This window comes from Fusarium odoratissimum (assembly GCF_000260195.1).
Source record: "Fusarium odoratissimum NRRL 54006 unplaced genomic scaffold supercont1.1, whole genome shotgun sequence".
Taxonomy (NCBI): domain Eukaryota; kingdom Fungi; phylum Ascomycota; class Sordariomycetes; order Hypocreales; family Nectriaceae; genus Fusarium; species Fusarium odoratissimum.
The window spans coordinates 474,288-491,103 of NW_022158687.1; the positions used below are offsets into that span (position 1 = coordinate 474,288).

Genomic DNA, 16,816 nt, shown 5'->3' on the forward strand with positions numbered 1-16,816 from the left:
AGAGGATTAAGTCACATCATCAAAGAAACGTCTCCCACTACGTTCCGGACAGCCGAAAATTGGCTTCAGCCAGCAAAATCTCATATAAAACTAGTTAATAACATCCCTGGTTTCAGACCGGATGTCTCTCACCAACTGCATCAACAGGATGCAGTTGCCAAGACTTTGTGGTCTATGAAATCTCTATTCAAATGGATGATCCTCGGGGGGCCTCCTGATGTGGCCTCGGCAAGACTCTATAAGCGTTTTCTATTATGACATTGAAGTATCGCATGGGGCGAGTTCCATGTGTCATCGTTGCCCCTTTATCTTGTTGCCGACAGTGGGTATCTGAAACCAAGAAGTTCTTTCAGATCTCTACGGTCTTTCATCCAGGAGTAATGACTATGATAATGCTTCCTAACCTAAGGCTGAATCCCGGACAACGCCTCCGGATAGAACTTTACATGTATCGTTGTGACTCGGGCTTGAAATCAGACTGATGGAAGGAAAGGTTGGGATATAAACAAGACGAGTTCACTTACATTTTATGCTGGAACTGGTTAGAGGAGAGGAGAGGATAGGAGAAGAATAACAAACAGGAGTTGGAACAATTTATATACATGAAACTGAGAGTGCTTTAACGGCTAATGCTTCACTATTAAATCGATTCGCTGCCTACTCTCCGGTGTCATTGTCCTAGTGATTCTCAGGATTGATGTTGTAGAGCTTGGGAAGCAAGACCGAGTGATGCTTTTGTTACCCTGAAGCCCCTTTCCACTTACTTCTCCTTCGCTTTTTGATAGGCATTTCTACTTCATTCTTGCATTAGTTTCAAGATTATGCAACAGTTTCCATTGTGTTCGACAGTCTCATCATTGCAATGTTCATCTCCATTTGCTATCTTCTCATTTACGACTGACGATTCTCGACACCGCTTCCTCGTGGCCCATCGAGATATCACAACTCTCCAATAACATGTACCTTCCTCGATGGCCTAAACGAAAGAACAGGAAGCCGCCTGATAAATTGGGTTTCTCTGTAAGTCATTCTGTTCATCAACGCGTCTGTATATCTAATTACTCGAGTAGGCTGCAAAAACTGCCACTGAGAACCACGAGCAAGGCCGACGTGAACGGTCAGATACGCCCACCACGACATTAGAATGCATAGCAATACCCTCTATTACAACACCTTCTGCCACAGCACGCAATTACAATGATGCGCACCCTAACGCAGGAATCTCTGCCAAGCATATGAGAATGCGCCCCCTGGAGCGGTAGTCTCTGGGATGACGCCTGAAGGCTTAACGACATTGCCGGAACCATCCAGTTCTTATGTATTCGGGTTCGGACTCCACAATAATGTTGAGGAGATGTACGAGAAGCATAGAAGTTATTGTTTGGAGAAAGATGAAGAAGGCTATACAAGTAAAACAAAGCTCGGCATGCTCAAAGTCGCTGTACCAGAGAACGGACATGCCATTCCGTTCCAAATCATATCCGCCAAGCACACCAATTTCCAGCAACAGCAACTCCTACAAGGAGTGCAGTTCATTTTCGATTCACCTGAGTCATTGGGCCGATTTACTGATATTATAAATTCGACCCTTTTTAGACCGCGCTTTGCCCCCATCACGCCAACAGTTCAAATCAAGCTGAACATTTTCAACACCAAGTGTCTTCCTCAAGCACCAGAGCTGATGACTTGGCAGGAAGTTGGCGTTGGCGAGAACCCCCCTGCTTCTTGGGCGTTGGCCTATAAGCATTATGATGATCGGTTGAAAGCTGTAACGAAGTTCTGCGAGCTCCCACTGGTAGCCCTGGTCACTCTGCGCTTTCTCTACCCCTATCGGAATTTCGACAATCTTGAATCTCTTTCGAAAATACTCCGGATAGCCTCGAATCTGGGATTATTGGGTATTGAATTTGAAAAGGATAACTAGGAGCAGGTTCCTAAGGCGGAATTCCATATGGCCATGGCCAAACGTGCCATCACCCGTCAAAGAATGGACAAAAGAAATGAGAAGATAAAGCAGGACCTCGATATCAATCTTATTTCCCTTCATATGGGACGTGCTATTTGACATTGCAGTTGGATGTGGATGAGAGTGAGTGGGAGGATACCCATAAAGATGATCCAGTGGCGCCCGAATGGAGGGAACTAAAGGCACACATATCAGAGCTCCTGGTGTACATGGCAGTATGAGATTGGGTTGGGCGACGGCATCGCATTGTTATTCAACAAGATTGTTTCTTTATTGATATGAACAAGAGGTTCATCGTGTAACAACTTCAACAAATATTGTGATTCATCTATACAAGTTTACCACTGGCATATATATTGCCTTGTTGGCTCCGAAGGAATAAGCAGTAAATAGATGCCAGTAAAGGCTTAGAAGGTCAACCAAAAGAAGCCCAAAATGCTTGACACATATCAAATGGGTTTGTGAACTGGACGAGATGGCGGTATCAACTTGCACATGCTCCAGTTAGATGATTACTTATACGTACGCTATCAAGACATCCCTGATCCAAAACCTCTCTTCAACTCAGGTTTCTAGCTTTCTCCTCTTAAACCTTCCTCTCGCCTCGATTTTACCTTCAACAGGCACCGCCCTCCACGCTGTCAATAAGAATCCATCTGCACCTCCACGACCCATCATGAAAGGATGTGTCCTTCCGGGAAGAACCTGCCATCGTCGTGCCCTGCTAGTCTGGATAGTCACTCCGAGCAGAAGCGTAGGGTTGATGGGGAACTCTTCGCTGCCCTCCCAGCGCTCAAGCTCTTCAGCTGTTTTGCTTTCGACCTCTGGTGGAGGCGATGATACCCATGCGGCTCGACGCGCCACACTGAAGCAATCGGCTAGTTGCGTCAGGGGCTCGATGGTGGGAGAGTAAATCGCGATGGGGGCGCCACCGGCTAGTAAAGGAACTGTACTGCGAACAATAGAGATGGGATCCATGGTGCTTGCAACTGCGAGACCTGAAAACCCTCCAGCGCGTGTTGTGTCGACCACATGCCGAATACGCGCCCACCTTCTTCTCTTGCGGTGATAATTCCCTCTACGATTCGTCTTCCATGTCGCAATTTCCTCTGGTGTTGCCTCGGGTGGCTTGTTGTTGTATGCGTCGTCTTCCTCGGGGGAAAGCAGCTGCAGCCATGAAATATCCATGAGGTTGGTGTCGAGGGGGTGGTAGGGTGGAGAGGGGTTGGCGTTTGCGGCGTCGTAGTTGAAGTATCGTAGGAGGGCGAGGTTGGGCTGGGTCTGGCCGTGGATCAGGGTAAGGGTGTTCTTGTTGACGTAGGGGACGTTGAAGTCGCTTCGCTTAGAAGATCGCTTCTTCTCCTGCTTTTGTTCGGGGTCTGTTGCTTCTGTTGTCTGGGGCTGGTCTTGGTCCATTTCGTCTGTAGGGGCAGTGTTGGTTTCTGTGACTTCTGGTGCAGTGGGATCTTCCGTGTTCTCCTCCTCAGGCTTGGGATGCAGAATGTCCATCCTCTCAGCCAAAGATGCCACCAGCAAGCCACCCGTATCATCCACCACCAACCACCTCCCGCCCTGTGAAGCACCAGCATCCTCGGTAGGAACACCGCCATAGTGAACATCAGCCCAGCAACCGACCAGCGCCATCATCTCCTGCCTCATCTCCAAAATCTTTGAAGCATCGCGATCCTCCAGCAACCATTGCGCTAGCATCGGCACGTCAAGGGGTAACACCGTAAACCGTCGAATATACTTTTTCGTCTTGAGGAGCTTATACTTGGCCAGAGAATACGCCGTCTTTTGGTCAATAGCCGTATGCGACAGCAGTAGCTTGGCGATGAGCTCCTTGCCTGCCGATGCGCCCTTGCGCTTGAGCTCCTCAATCTCTTCCGGCTTGAGTGTCTGTCGGGCCGAGTCGTCGATGATCTCGCGATTCGATCGGATGAGAACCTTTCCGCTCTCGTCAACGAGGGTGAGCTCCTCTCCATCTGCAGCTGCAACAACATCGTCTCCCTCGGCTGGTTCTGTCGCTTCGGCGCTGGTGTCGGCCAAGTCGTCGGCATTGAGCTCTTTAGCGGATACGATGCGGAGACGCGCAAATGTCTCGCCTTCGCGCTTGTCTTGGACCTCGTATGTGAAGTGGTACGGACGGTTGATGATCAGATTTGTTGGGAATGAGCCATACTTGCCCAGCGAGATTGTCCTGTCGCAAATTAGTCGTGCAGAGGGTGGGGAAAAGATAATTGGCTTACGTATTTGGTACGACCTGTAATACACGATATGTCTCATTGGGAAGCCGTAGGGCTACCCATGAATTGGGCTGTACCGTCTCCTTGTCCATTGTGTTTGTTGGAGCGAGTGTGATTTGCGATTCTTGAAAAGAAGAAAAAACTAAGGTAAGCCAGCCTCACCTCGGTGAGCCCCGCCACGGCCCCCACACTCCGATCTTCACCGAGATCTCGGCAGCAAGGGGAGGCAAGAAAACTTACTATGGTAGGACCTCTTGTCTATAAGTAATAAAAAGATTTAGGTAAGTTTAGTATATTTTAGGAAGCCTTTAGACCAGTTTATGAGGCTTATTCTCACGAGAAACTTATAGAATGGAAATTCACGTTAAATGGCAATTATTTTAAAAATGCACACTGAATTGAAGGTACTGAGTAGCATGAAACTGCCTAAGCAGCTGCATCTGCTGCAATCGCCAAAAATCACAAGTCACTCATCTGTCTATTAGTTTCTTCTACAGAAGAACTACTCCGTAGTACTAACGGGTTTCGCTAGTCCACAGAAAACCAATAACGACTTGCAAGACTCAAACCAACCTCTCATATTCGGTGTAAGTCAGCATCGCAAAATGCACAAAGTCTATCCTTCCATGTGCTCAAAACCTCTCGTGGCTTCATACTCAAAGTCAAAATTTGATGTCAATGTCCACTCACGCAATTCGGTCGTCATGGGCGCTCCGGTCGTTCGTGGCAGATCCAGAGTGTCCACCAAAAAGAGAGGCGAAAAAGTCGCAGATAGCGTACCAAGCATAGAGGACCAAGCTCATGCTTCCGAAAAGAATAAGAGGTACAAGAGTGTAGGTCGCAAGATCTATGAAATCAGTTATATGTTTCAGATAAGGGGGCATGAGGGAATACTTACAGACAAAGCCGTCGGAGCGCTTGACGATGTTGTACAACTCGTTTCGCATGATGTTCTCAGCGCCCTGCTCCCACTTCCAGGGGCCGACCATTCGGAACTTGGTGTTGAAGTTGGATCCCATGGCCCAGGTGTAGAACACCTTCCAACCTTTCTTCATGACCGAAAGGGCCTTGGGTGCAGAACCGATATCAAGAGCGAGCTGGTAAGCATAGCTCTCATGGTCAACAGCTCGCTTGGTTTCATAGAAACTGTAGTTACCTCGTGGGTGAAGACGATAGTCGAGATCGTAGGACTCGAGGGCATTGGAGTCACGGACAGCAGGTACCTCCTTAGGGTACTGGTGCTGGAGCAGGTGAAGAACCCACAGCTGAGCCTGTAGCTCGGCGAGAGGTGGGATTGCCCCAATAGAAGGGCGGACAAATCCAATGTAGCCAAGAGTCACATCTCCTTCTTTGTAAATCTCTCGAATGTTGGTCTGAGAGACAGTTGGGTACTCGTTGTCCAGGAAAGGGAAATCTCGAGTGTAGCCAGTCGCAAAGACCAAGACATCTGGCTTGAGCTGCTCCTTTGGGAGGATCGAATCACTCGGAAGCTTGTTGTCGAACTGCATGCAGCCATCTCGATCAATGCTCATGGGCCAGGTCATCACGTCGATCTTCTTGCCCTTAGTGTCTTCAATCTTGACATTCATGAAGAAAGATCGAATACGGTTGCCCCATGACTGGGATCGCTTGCCGACGTTCATGTATGGCAGAGCCTTGTCGGACTTGCAGAGGAGAACTATTCATATGTTAGCTATTATATCTCTTAATCATGGAAAGGGGGGGATACTTACTTGAATCCATGTACTTGCGAGTTGGGCTCATCTGGCCAACCCACTGATCAGGACCCTCTTCAGTGCCTGAGATGAACTTATGCATATTCTTGATCCAGCTGTCATAGTAAGTCCAGAGAAGCTGGCTCCTCTGGAGCTTTGGATGCACATAGGCTGTGTCGAACAAGCTGGCGACAGAGGTGTCGACAGGCTTATTGGCAGTGGGTGAAGGACGTCCCAAGGCTTGGGGAACAGGGATGATCTGTGAATTGTTAGCTTATACTTACAAGATTGTTGTGATAACATACCCTAGGTGCACAAAAGAATCCATCACGATGGCAGATAGTTACAGTCTTTGCGCCAGAAGTGACAGCGAGATACGCAAGATCCATACCGGTCTCACCAGCACCCATGATGTACACATTAGTGTTTTCACCAAACTGATCTCGAGACTTCAGATGGGATGAGTGAAGGATCGTGGGAACTCGTTCGATACCCTCGATGTAGGGCATGACTGGGTTGACGTTGATTCCACTGCAGACAGCAACGGCATCACACTCCCAATCAAAGGCACCACGCTTGTTGCGCAGAGAGATGACATGGCCAATGTTGTTAGGTCCACGACGAACTTTGTCAGCCTTTGTGTTACGCTCGATCATAGGCCAGAGGGCGAAGTTGGTGGCGTAGTCCTTGAGATACTGGACGTAGACTTCAGGGGTAACGAAGTCGGGGGCATTGTCTGGAAGACGAAAGTCGGAGAAAGCAGTCAGATACTTTGAAGAGACGAGCTATGATATGATTAGCATACGTTTTCATTAAAGTAAAGGGGTGATGACTTGCCTCAGCGTCTTCGTAGACGCGATAGGAGAAAGTGCCTCCGATATGGGACTCAGCTTCAAAGAGTCGGACCTCGATAGGAGGAATGGGGAAGTACTCGTGGGCGTGAGCAAGGAATCTAAGGGTAGCTAGTCCAGCTGGACCACCGCCGATGACAGCTACCTTCATGCTGACTTGTCTTGGTAGGTCGTGATAATACAAAAGAGTTGCAAGATGGTTATGGTTGATAGACAGTGAGATGGTGATGATCAACAATGAGATGTTGTTATGACTGATGATGGAGAATGAAGAGATAGATGAAAGGAAGTTTGAAGGAAATAAGATGATATTAAGACTATGGATGAGTAAATATTTTACAAACAATGTTCCTGGTGAATCAGGCTGGACGCTGCCACTGCCAGTGTCAAATGGAGAGTGCTAAGTACACAGCGACATGTTCGCTCTCGGATGGAACTGAACAGTGTATAAGTTAAATACACTGATGCATTTCAATATTGTTCATTATTGAAGGATATGCGATTGAATTGATAGATATTCTAGATATTACAGACATATGGAAGAGTGCCGAGGCGAAAAGTGAGGGCATCGCGAGTTTCGTGTGGTAGTAGATTTTATGGCTTGAAAAGCCTCACGGTTGGATAGTTTAAGATAGACATTTCATGGCACATAGCTTTCAACTGTTTCTTTGAATGTTCACTTCTGAAATCTTGTATATAAAACATTTCTCTTGTTAATATATCTGATGTTTGAATATGCCATTTCTGCTCATTCAATGAAATCATGGGTGCTCATCTCCGGATAACGTTACACACTACCGTTGCGAACATTCGTACACGTATTGATCGCACCTCTTCCTCCATACCTCACCCAACTATTGAATACGTTTGTTGATCTAGAGCTCAGACCGTTACTTGTGAATGCTACCAATTCCGTCCAGAATGAGGCCTCCTATGAAACTAACCATAAACATCAACAAGGCTTTCCCCCCTAGTATTGTTCTTCGCAACTATTGTCCTATTGTTTACTATGGAATCACAAGATTAAGGAAGACCCCATGGGGAAAACAATGGATCGTCGATTCGCCCTCAAACCCAATGACAATAAGCCTCGGCACTCGTTTAAGCTTAAAGCTTATCGCAAACCTGCAGGACGCTTAAATTTCGTATTCCATCGTCTGATCTCGTTTAATGTAAATGCAGCTGGTTTCTACATGAGGAATTCGTTAGGTTATCTCCGTTCCTGCCTATTTCCCTTGTTTCGACCTATCGAAGTTTTCCCAACAAAGTTACTCCTCAATCTGGGCCTCAGGAACCAACGCAAAAAGTCCTTCGATATCATCGACAACTTCTTTCTTCAGCATCGTCAAACAACTATTGGACTTCTTTTTCGCAAGACGAGATGCATCCTGCAGCCAGCTTTGGAGACGGACCGACCTCGTCATTTGACTACGACCTATCATCATCAATCACGCAAACCTGCTCAGCATAGCCTCTGGATCACTTCATGTTACATTTTCACATGCAATCTTCCATCAAGTTGCGAATTCTAGGAGGCATGGAACTTGCACATCTACACGAAGAGACGGGGACTGGGACTTGGACTGGGATAGAGAGCCTAGGGAACCGATTTACTGTTCCTGAGCAACGCGGAGGCCATACGATGTGGTACTCGTCGAATGGCGCGATGGATATTCACCTACATCTTGGCTATATGCCACAAAAGCCTCATTCTCCTCCTCGGAACTGAACTCCTAGGTGAATCTGCTGGAATATCGTCCCAACGTCGCGGAAAGCTCAGTAAAGGGGTTGTTCTGGTATCTCAATTACTATCATGGTGCTCATTCACGGACATGGACATTTCATAGAGTCCAGCTGAGCAGTGGAATTTGAAGCAACTCATGAAAACAATTAGAGGCAATTCATGGTCTTGCTTCATTTAATCAACTTGGATAAACATCAGAACGGCTTGTTGTCGAAGCCCCTCTCCTCACCCTCACTTTCATTGGCAACGTTGCTGGGGCATCATCGATCCACAAAGCCCCTTTCGACACAATATCTCCTCATTCTGAAGTTTGACATATTTCTCACCGAAGCCTCGAAACTCTGAATACCGCCATGAAGGCGGCGTCATCATGCTTCCAACCTCCTCCTTCCACACGTGAGATTCAGCAAGTGAGATGAGACGTCACATGAATCTAAGTACAAAAGAGATGGAGGATCTCCAGTGATCAGTCTCATCAAACCGATCAAGTTCTCACCTCATTCGTTACCCTCTCATTTCTGCGCTCTGTCCTGTGTAAGAGATGAGAACGTCCCTCTTTTACGCCCTTAACGGGGCCCTCGGGGTTGTAGCCCACGAGTCGCTTGCCCATTTCAAGATTGAATCCGGTAAAGAAGAGCATCGCTCTCTTGAAGGATGTTCAAAGGATGGCAAGCACAAGTGGGTTCCCGACCCTGCGACATTTGTCTTCCCTGAGAACGACTATAAGCCTGGCAACTCCTGGGATCTCTGTGTCGGCACATCTCATTGCGCCCCCCACGAGGCCTTGACTCAGGTTTCCTTCGATTTCAAGGACAACGGCATCGTCTTCAACTTCAAGCATATCGATCACTACAAGTACGAAGATGTAGCCGTCTACATCGAGCGTGGTCAGCCTCCCACAGAGGACTCTTTCAAGTACAACAAGAAGAGCGACCACTGCAAGGCCAAGAACGACTACAAGGAGGCCAAGTGCTTGGTCCCCTTTTTCTCCCTCTCGGATGGCGGCTCTTACGGCGACCTCTGTCCCCTCGAGGACAATGGAGGCTGGAGACTTTACATCAAGGTCAAGGCTACCATTTCCCACGGGCACAAGAAGTACGAGCTCTACAGCCGCTCTCCTGACATTAACGAGAAGTACTTCGTTCTCAGCTATACTTGCGCTGAGTGCAAGGAGTAAGTCAATCCCTTAATGAGCATGTCCCACTTCACCTAACATTACTCAGGTACAAGCACAAGAAGATCGAGTTGATTGAGGAGAAGGAAGAAGAGGAAGAGGCCGAAGCCGAAGCCGAAGAATCTGAAGAAGAAAAGAAGTACAAGAAGAACAAGGAAGAAGCAGAGGAAAAGGCCGAGGAAGAGAAGAAGAAGTACAAGAAGAAGAAGGAGGAGGAGGAGGAGGAGGCTGAAGCTCAGGAAGAGGAAGAGAAGAAGTATAAGAAGAAGAAGGAGGAAGAGGAGGAGGTTGAAGCCGAAGAGGAAGAAGAGAAGTACCCACCCCGCTTCATCCAATCGATTTGTCAGTACTAATGCCGCTACAGGCACAAGGAACACCACCATGAGCATTACCACAAGCATCACCATAACCATGGTCACAACCATGCTCATCGTCATGGACACAGACACGGTCACCTCCACGGTCACCTCCACAAGGAGCATCATCATCATGATCACCGCCATAAGAAGCATCATCATGACCTTCATCACAAGGACCATCATCATGATCCCCATCACAAGCATCATGCCCGTTCATATGATCATCATGATCATCATGACCACCATAAGAACCACGATCCTGGACATTACCATCATGACCACCACGATGGCCACAAGCACCACGATCATCACGATCCCGGACATCATCACGGTCACCACGGTCATCATGGTCATCACGATGCTTATGATCACTACAAGCTCCATCACTACTATGATCCTAGCAGCCACCGTGACTTCAATGCTTTCTTGGACGATTACTTCAAGCACTTCGGCTATCACTACCACCGCGACGATCCCGGTCATCACCATGGTCACCACGATGGTCTCCACCATGATCCTCACAAGCACCACCATGGCGAACATCACGATGGAAAGCACCACCACTATGAGCACCATGATGGAAATCATCACCACAATGAGCATCACGGCCATCATCATGTTGAGCACCACAACCATCACCACGGTCACGACGAGGGTCACAAGCACCACCACGGCGAGCACCATGATGGGTACCACCACCACCATGCGCGTGGCTTGCTTGAGGATGACGGAGAGAAGCACCATGGTCACGGACATAAGCACCATCACGGACATCATCATGGCCATAACCACAGCCACGCTCATGACCATGTCCACAAGCACCGCCACAAGCACTTTGACGACCATTACCACTATAAGCAGCATCACGTTTACTACGACTATAAGGATGATGGTCACCACGACGGACACCACCATGGTTATGATCATCACGATCATCACGATCATCACAAGCATCATCACGACGGCCATCATCATGATCATCACAAGCACCATTATGGTCACCACGACCCTCACCACTATGGTCATCACGATGGCCACCACGGTCACCACCACCATGATCCTCATAAGCATCACTACAGCCATGAGTACGACTATGGCCACCACAAGCGATCAATTGAGCACAAGGATCCAGTTTCTGTCTACTACAAGGAAAAGTCCGATCACTCTCGTACTCACATTAATACTTCCAAGAAGGAAAAGGCATCTCAGAGTGAGCTCGAGGCCGAGAAGCACAAGAAGCTTTTAGAAGAGGTCAACAAGAAGCACGAGCACAAGTACAAGCACAAGGATGATCCTGAGCACCAGTATCACTCCGAAGAGGACAAGTACAAACATGAGAAAGAGCACGGGCACAAGTACAAATATGGACCTAAGTACGAGCATGAGCATGAGCACGAGCATGATAAGAGGTCTGCTTCCGTGCATGGTGGTTACAAGAAGTCCGAGGAAGAGGTCAAAGAGATTCTGAAGGGACATTTCCAAGAGGCTCTTAACAAGTTCTACCATCTTCACTTCGGAAAGAAGGCGCATAAGCACTACGAGCACGAGAAGCCTGAGGAGAAGCACGACTCTGGCCACTATAAGCACTATGAGTACAAGGACGAAGAGCCTGAGAAACACCACTCTGGTCACCACGAGCACAAGGATCATGAGCCAAAGGAAGAGCACAAGGAGCACCACTCAAAGGAAGATGAGCATGGGCATGAGCCCAAGAATTATCATCACGATCAGCATGAGGAACATGAGGATAAGCCTGAAGAGAAGCATCACTACGACCATCATGAGCATAAGGAGCATGAACATGAGCCCACCGGGTACGAAAAGTCCTCCCACTACTCCGCCAAGAAGGCGAGCTTGGAGGATGAGAAGGAAAAGGCCAAGCACGAGGCTTTGGAGAAGCTTTGGGATGCCCGCGTCACTCATGAGCGCAAGTTCAGAGAGAAGCTTTTTGTCATTGATGCCGGACACTGGGGTGGTAAGGGCGCCCACAAGCGCTCTCTTGAGTCCAAGTCTAACAAAGCTACCGAGGCTACTGAGTTAGAAGCCAACAGTGCCAAGGTAGAGGAGTACATTGAGGAGGCTGAGGACAACATCTCCAACGCTATCGAGGAGGTCATCCGAAAGGCTGTTAAGAAGGCCGGTTCAGACCCTACCTCTGGAACTATCCTCAAGTACGTCAGGAAGGTTGAGAAAGCCATCAAGAGTATCATCGCAGACAACATCAAGAAGACCATCACCTACATCGTCACGATTGAAGGTGTTGCAGAGCCTGAGGAGGAAGTCGTTATTGAGTGCCTTGCTCGTGCTATCAGCGAAATCATCAAGGCTGCCGACAAGATCTTCGCCAAGACCCTCGAGGCTCTGGGTGATAATCCTTCAGATGAGGAGGTCGAACACGCCATCGAGAAGGTTCTGAAGCTTCTTGAGAAGATCATCGACAAGGAAGTCCGCAAGGCCCTCATTGCCATCTTCGAGTTGGAGGAGGAGACCGCTGAGACTACTGAGTCCACCGAGCATGAGAAGTTGGATAATCGAAGCAAGGATGGTAAGCACGATAAGCGCTCAGATCCCTATGACGACACCACGGTCGAGAAGGCTGTTGAAAAGACCGTTGAGAAATGGGCTGCTAAGTACGTCGAAGCAGATGAGAAGGAGCATAAGCCCCTGAAGCGCTCCGTGCGATTCGCCCGACTCTACAACTGATGCGCTCCCAAACGAGGGCAAGGCCATCCAGGCGCGAGATTGAAGACATCAATCTGAAGGCCAGTGTCACTGGACACAAGAGAACCACTTGACCTGGATACATAATAAGAATTCAGTACTTAGTGCTGTGTCTAGTGGCAGGTTGAGGAGGGATTAGGTACATTGTTTCATCATTTAAGATAGCCATTCCTTTAACAAAAGTAACCTGTCTCTTTCTCTTATATGAGCTGCATAGTCAAGATGTGATGATGATGCTTTAAACAGTCTCTCAAGGAGCAAGAAAACCTCTAGCCTTGAGACAAAGTGCTAAAGGAAGAGCTGATCTAAAGGCATACTAAAGCTATACTAAACTTACCTAAATTTACCTTAGTCTTTTTGTAATTTAGGAGAAAGGTCCTAAGTTTTGCCTTCCCTAGAAGTCACATGTGCAAGCTTATGTGTTTAAGGTAATTTGGAATCATAAAATTGGTGTATTCTGTATCGTATTCCCAAACGCCATTTAACATAAAATCATAACAGTTCTATCGCAATCTATTTTCTAGTTCCAGTTAGGAGCGTATGTGATGAAAGCCATCAAGCAACCTGAGATCAGACCAGCTGTAGGAACAGTGATGAACCATCCAAGATAGATCCATCCAACCATGCGCCAGTTGATAGAACGCCAATCTCCGTTGCAGAGACCGACTCCGACAATGGCACCAGTGATACATTGAGTAGTAGACACAGGCAGCTCTGCAAGACTGGTTAGTGCATGTTGTTGAAAAGTGTTTGCGGGACAACTTACTAAGACGAGTGGCTAGGATGACAGTGATAACAGAGCCAAGTTCCATGGAGAAGCCACGAGCAGGAGACATGAGAGTCACACGGTTACCCAAGTTGCGCATGATATTATAACCATATGTCCAGAGACCTATGACAATACCAGCACCACCGAAAGCGAGAATCCAAATAGGAACTTGAGCCTTGCTTCCAGGGACTGCGCCGGACTGCCAGATCTGGTAGATAGAGGCATAAGGGCCGACAGCATTGGCAACGTCGTTTGCGCCGTGGACGAAAGAGGCAGAAGCAGCGGTCATGACTTGGAGGAAAGTGTACAGGAATTCGGTTCGGTTGTCAAAATGCTCGGCACGAGCGTGAATCTCTTCAACATCGCCAGCAACAACAGACTTCTCGCTCTGGGAACTAACAATATCCTTATCGACGCCGTGGAGAATGGCAAACTTGAAGGCCCACCACATGAAAGCACCAGTGTACCAAGGAGCATCAGGTTTGGGTCCAATCATGGACTTGTGCTGGTATGGGTTGACGGCGGGTTCCTCTTCGGTGGCTTGCTCAGTGACAACCTTCTTGTCATCGCCACCGGCCTCAAGATCTTCACCAAGGGCAGCAGCGCGCTGAGTGCGGCGCTCCTCAAGCTCCTCGCGGGTAAGATGACCCTCGTAGAAGTTGCGGACGACGCCCTGGAAGTTGTCGGGGGTGGGGGGGACAGGTCCACGGCGGAGGAGGAGAGGGCCAAGGAAGATGTGGTAGGCCTTGAGCTGCCAGTCCTCCTTGATGACGATACGGTACAACCAGGGGACAAGGAAGATGGCCATAAGAAGACCCCAGCCAGCACCAGCGGCGACAATGACACCGGGGATTTGCTGCTCGGTGAGCTTGACCTCATAAGAGCCACCCTTCCAGATGAGAAGCATGACGATGAGTGAGGCGGTGGCCCAGAAGTAGAAGGGGACGAGGATGAGACCCTTGATGGCGGGATTCTTGCGGAGGAGGACGCAGTATTTTGTGAAGAGGAAGATGGAGGCACCGAAGATACCGGAAAGCATAGGGGCGATGATCCAAGCGAGGAAGACCTGTGAGATATGAGTTAGTAGGTGTGAGTTTGAGATGGTGGTTAAGTACTAACCTGAACAACACCTTGCTGGATATCAAGAGAGCCGTCCTCCTTGTAGCCAACCCAAGTGATACCAGAGCCACCAAGGGCACCAACACCCATACCCAAAACACCACCAAGGATAGAATGGGTAGTAGACACAGGGAAACCGAAACGGGTAGCAAAGGTGAGGTAACTAGCAGAAGCAACAACGGCGCAGACCATACCCAGCATAAGAAGGGCAGGACTGTCATCAAAGGCCTCGACATCAACAATCTTTGTTCGGATGGTATCAGCCACACGGCCACCAACACCAAGAGCACCAGTGAACTCCATGATACTAGCACCGATCATAGCCTGGAAGTAGCTGATAGATCGGGAAGATACCGATGAAGCCCACGAGTTGGCGACATCGTTGGCACCGATGTTCCAGGCATCGAGGAAGGCAAAGATAGTGCCTACCGCGAAGAGGTAGTCGTACTGAGCGAAGACTGCCATTTCAGCGGTGCAGTAGAAAGAAGAAGTTCAGAAAGAAAAGGAAGATGTGTGAGGGATCTGGAGAATTCAGCTTCTACGAGACATTTCCATAGTATATATAAGTTTTTCCAGCTTGTGGAGAAGAAAAGAAAGAATTATTCTACGTGGGTTATGGAGTTACTCCCACGCCCCCCAAGAAAAAGGGCCAAGACAAGACATCGCCAAGACGATTCCACCGAAGAAGAGGTAAAAAAGGACCTCGAGCTAGGATCAACATCAAACATCCCGGGCTTGCCACAGAAATTCTTGTATGCCAAGAATCAGATCAACAGAGTGCGAGTGTGACTGCGTAACACAGAACAGGGCTGGAACATGCACGAACAGGCTCTACAGCAAGCAATTGGCTTCTCTGTCAACGGTAGCAACACATCCGGGAGGCGTTGAAGAAACTGGAGACCACACTCTCTTCTCCACTTGAAGAGTTAAGCTTACCTTAAGCTTGTGACTAACCTTGTTTCCAGTGCTAAAACGTCTCAGCCTGTAACTGGCGATCGTGGGAAAGGAAGAAGTGATGGTTTTGGGAAATAGGGCACGCGACACATAAGCTGAGGGGGGGAATACGATGGGTTTGAGATGGGAGAGGAGTGAGCACACGACATGATTCCTGATGCGTCACCGACGTCTGAGATGGTGATGCAGATGGCTAATGCTAGGGGGATGTATGCCAAGCTGTAGGCGAGCTATGGCTTGACGAATCCTGGAGGGGAAACGAGCTGGGGGAGCTTGTGATGATCGGGAGAGATGGCGAAGGTTGAGCTTGGAAGGTTTCTGAACTCAATTGCTAGATTTGAGTTGCTAAGTTGTTCTTCTGTAGACAAGCTCTTCACAGCTCCCTTGGAAGGGCCCAATTCCTGTTCCTTTCTCAACCGTTGACGTTTGATGGCTCTCAGCTTCTAGAGTAGCCCTCGTGTGCTTGAAGCACAGACACGCGACTCGATACTCTTTTCAGCCAAAACCTCAAAACCTCGAAACACACAACGAAAAAGCGACCAATCAAACAGGCACCATGCGTTCAAAGTCTTCGGGCTGCAGGCAGGGATGATGATAGAGGGACCCTCAACTTTATCGTGGATAAAGCCAAGGAGCTTGTTCTTTTTTGTGTTAGATCTGCGGGTATTGTCCGAACCAAGCCTTCAACGCGACGAATGAGAGAAGGGGATCTCTACACGTGTGAGACGTCAATGCAAGATTGGCTACTGGGGCTGTATTATGATGGTCCATGTTTTTATGGTGGATGGAGAGGCAAGAGAGGGTATTCTCGGATGATTTATCGGTCTCCAAAAAGAGTATATCCCACACGGAAATATGGTCTGTGAGGTGGCTTTTGAGACAACTGCTATGAGGACTTGTTCTCAAATGTCACCGAGGCAATAAGACAGAAATCTTGGCTGAAGCCGGGAATTGGGATTCCCATCGTCGATGTTGGCTATGTTATGATTCCAGGCTCTTCCTTGCCACGGCGTATGTAAATCAGTGCTCAGAGAGACGCTGCCTTTGGCCCACTCGTGATCTTCACGGAGTTGAGGCGAGTCAATATGGAGCACTGGTTGCTTCACAAGCAGAGGCTAACACTATGAATAGCTTGTCTCTGAGAATGAACATGGTTGAGGTTGAATAACGATTTGGTAAAATACTGAATGTTTCTGGT

At 48.4% G+C, this 16,816-nt stretch overlaps 5 protein-coding genes across 5 annotated transcripts; 2 read left to right on the top strand and 3 right to left on the bottom strand.

The window, feature by feature from the left end:
- Positions 1-957: 957 nt before the first annotated feature.
- FOIG_00184 (uncharacterized protein) lies at positions 958-1,924 on the top strand (the record flags this gene model as incomplete). Its single annotated transcript, XM_031196195.1, has 3 exons — positions 958-1,020; positions 1,071-1,258; positions 1,312-1,924. The coding sequence occupies 3 exons, from the start codon at positions 958-960 to the stop codon at positions 1,922-1,924; spliced, it is 864 nt and encodes a 287-aa protein (XP_031071962.1).
- Positions 1,925-2,268: 344 nt separating this feature from the next.
- FOIG_00185 (tRNA (adenine-N(1)-)-methyltransferase non-catalytic subunit) lies at positions 2,269-4,328 on the bottom strand. Its single transcript, XM_031196196.1, has 2 exons — positions 4,216-4,328; positions 2,269-4,166 (listed from the first exon to the last, which is right to left on the bottom strand). The coding sequence occupies exons 1-2, from the start codon at positions 4,302-4,304 to the stop codon at positions 2,531-2,533; spliced, it is 1,725 nt and encodes a 574-aa protein (XP_031071963.1). The 5' UTR covers positions 4,305-4,328; the 3' UTR covers positions 2,269-2,530.
- Positions 4,329-4,898: 570 nt separating this feature from the next.
- FOIG_00186 (uncharacterized protein) lies at positions 4,899-6,929 on the bottom strand (the record flags this gene model as incomplete). The annotated part of the gene is made up of 5 exons (XM_031196197.1): positions 4,899-5,059; positions 5,111-5,890; positions 5,946-6,186; positions 6,233-6,712; positions 6,783-6,929. The coding sequence occupies 5 exons, from the start codon at positions 6,927-6,929 to the stop codon at positions 4,899-4,901; spliced, it is 1,809 nt and encodes a 602-aa protein (XP_031071964.1).
- A 2,134-nt stretch (positions 6,930-9,063) lies between these two features.
- FOIG_00187 (uncharacterized protein) lies at positions 9,064-12,758 on the top strand (the record flags this gene model as incomplete). The annotated part of the gene is made up of 3 exons (XM_031196198.1): positions 9,064-9,695; positions 9,746-10,009; positions 10,061-12,758. The coding sequence occupies 3 exons, from the start codon at positions 9,064-9,066 to the stop codon at positions 12,756-12,758; spliced, it is 3,594 nt and encodes a 1,197-aa protein (XP_031071965.1).
- A 439-nt stretch (positions 12,759-13,197) lies between these two features.
- Positions 13,198-15,258, bottom strand: FOIG_00188 (PiT family inorganic phosphate transporter). Its single transcript, XM_031196199.1, has 3 exons — positions 14,665-15,258; positions 13,543-14,611; positions 13,198-13,490 (listed from the first exon to the last, which is right to left on the bottom strand). Exons 1-3 carry the CDS (start codon positions 15,127-15,129, stop codon positions 13,297-13,299), a joined length of 1,728 nt encoding a protein of 575 aa, XP_031071966.1. The 5' UTR covers positions 15,130-15,258; the 3' UTR covers positions 13,198-13,296.
- Between the last annotated feature and the right edge of the window lie 1,558 nt (positions 15,259-16,816).

Excerpts from the sequence above, each read along its gene's own strand:
- FOIG_00185 (XM_031196196.1), bottom strand. The coding sequence starts at position 4,304 with ATGGACAAGGAGACGGTACAGCCCAATTCATGGGTAGCCCTACGGCTT. Across the intron at positions 4,167-4,215 it reads TTACAGGTCGTACCAAATAC|GACAATCTCGCTGGGCAAGT; the intron begins GTAAGCCAATTA and ends AATTTGCGACAG.
- FOIG_00188 (XM_031196199.1), bottom strand. The coding sequence starts at position 15,129 with ATGGCAGTCTTCGCTCAGTACGACTACCTCTTCGCGGTAGGCACTATC. Across the intron at positions 14,612-14,664 it reads TCCAGCAAGGTGTTGTTCAG|GTCTTCCTCGCTTGGATCAT; the intron begins GTTAGTACTTAA and ends CATATCTCACAG. Across the intron at positions 13,491-13,542 it reads CATCCTAGCCACTCGTCTTA|AGCTGCCTGTGTCTACTACT; the intron begins GTAAGTTGTCCC and ends CCAGTCTTGCAG.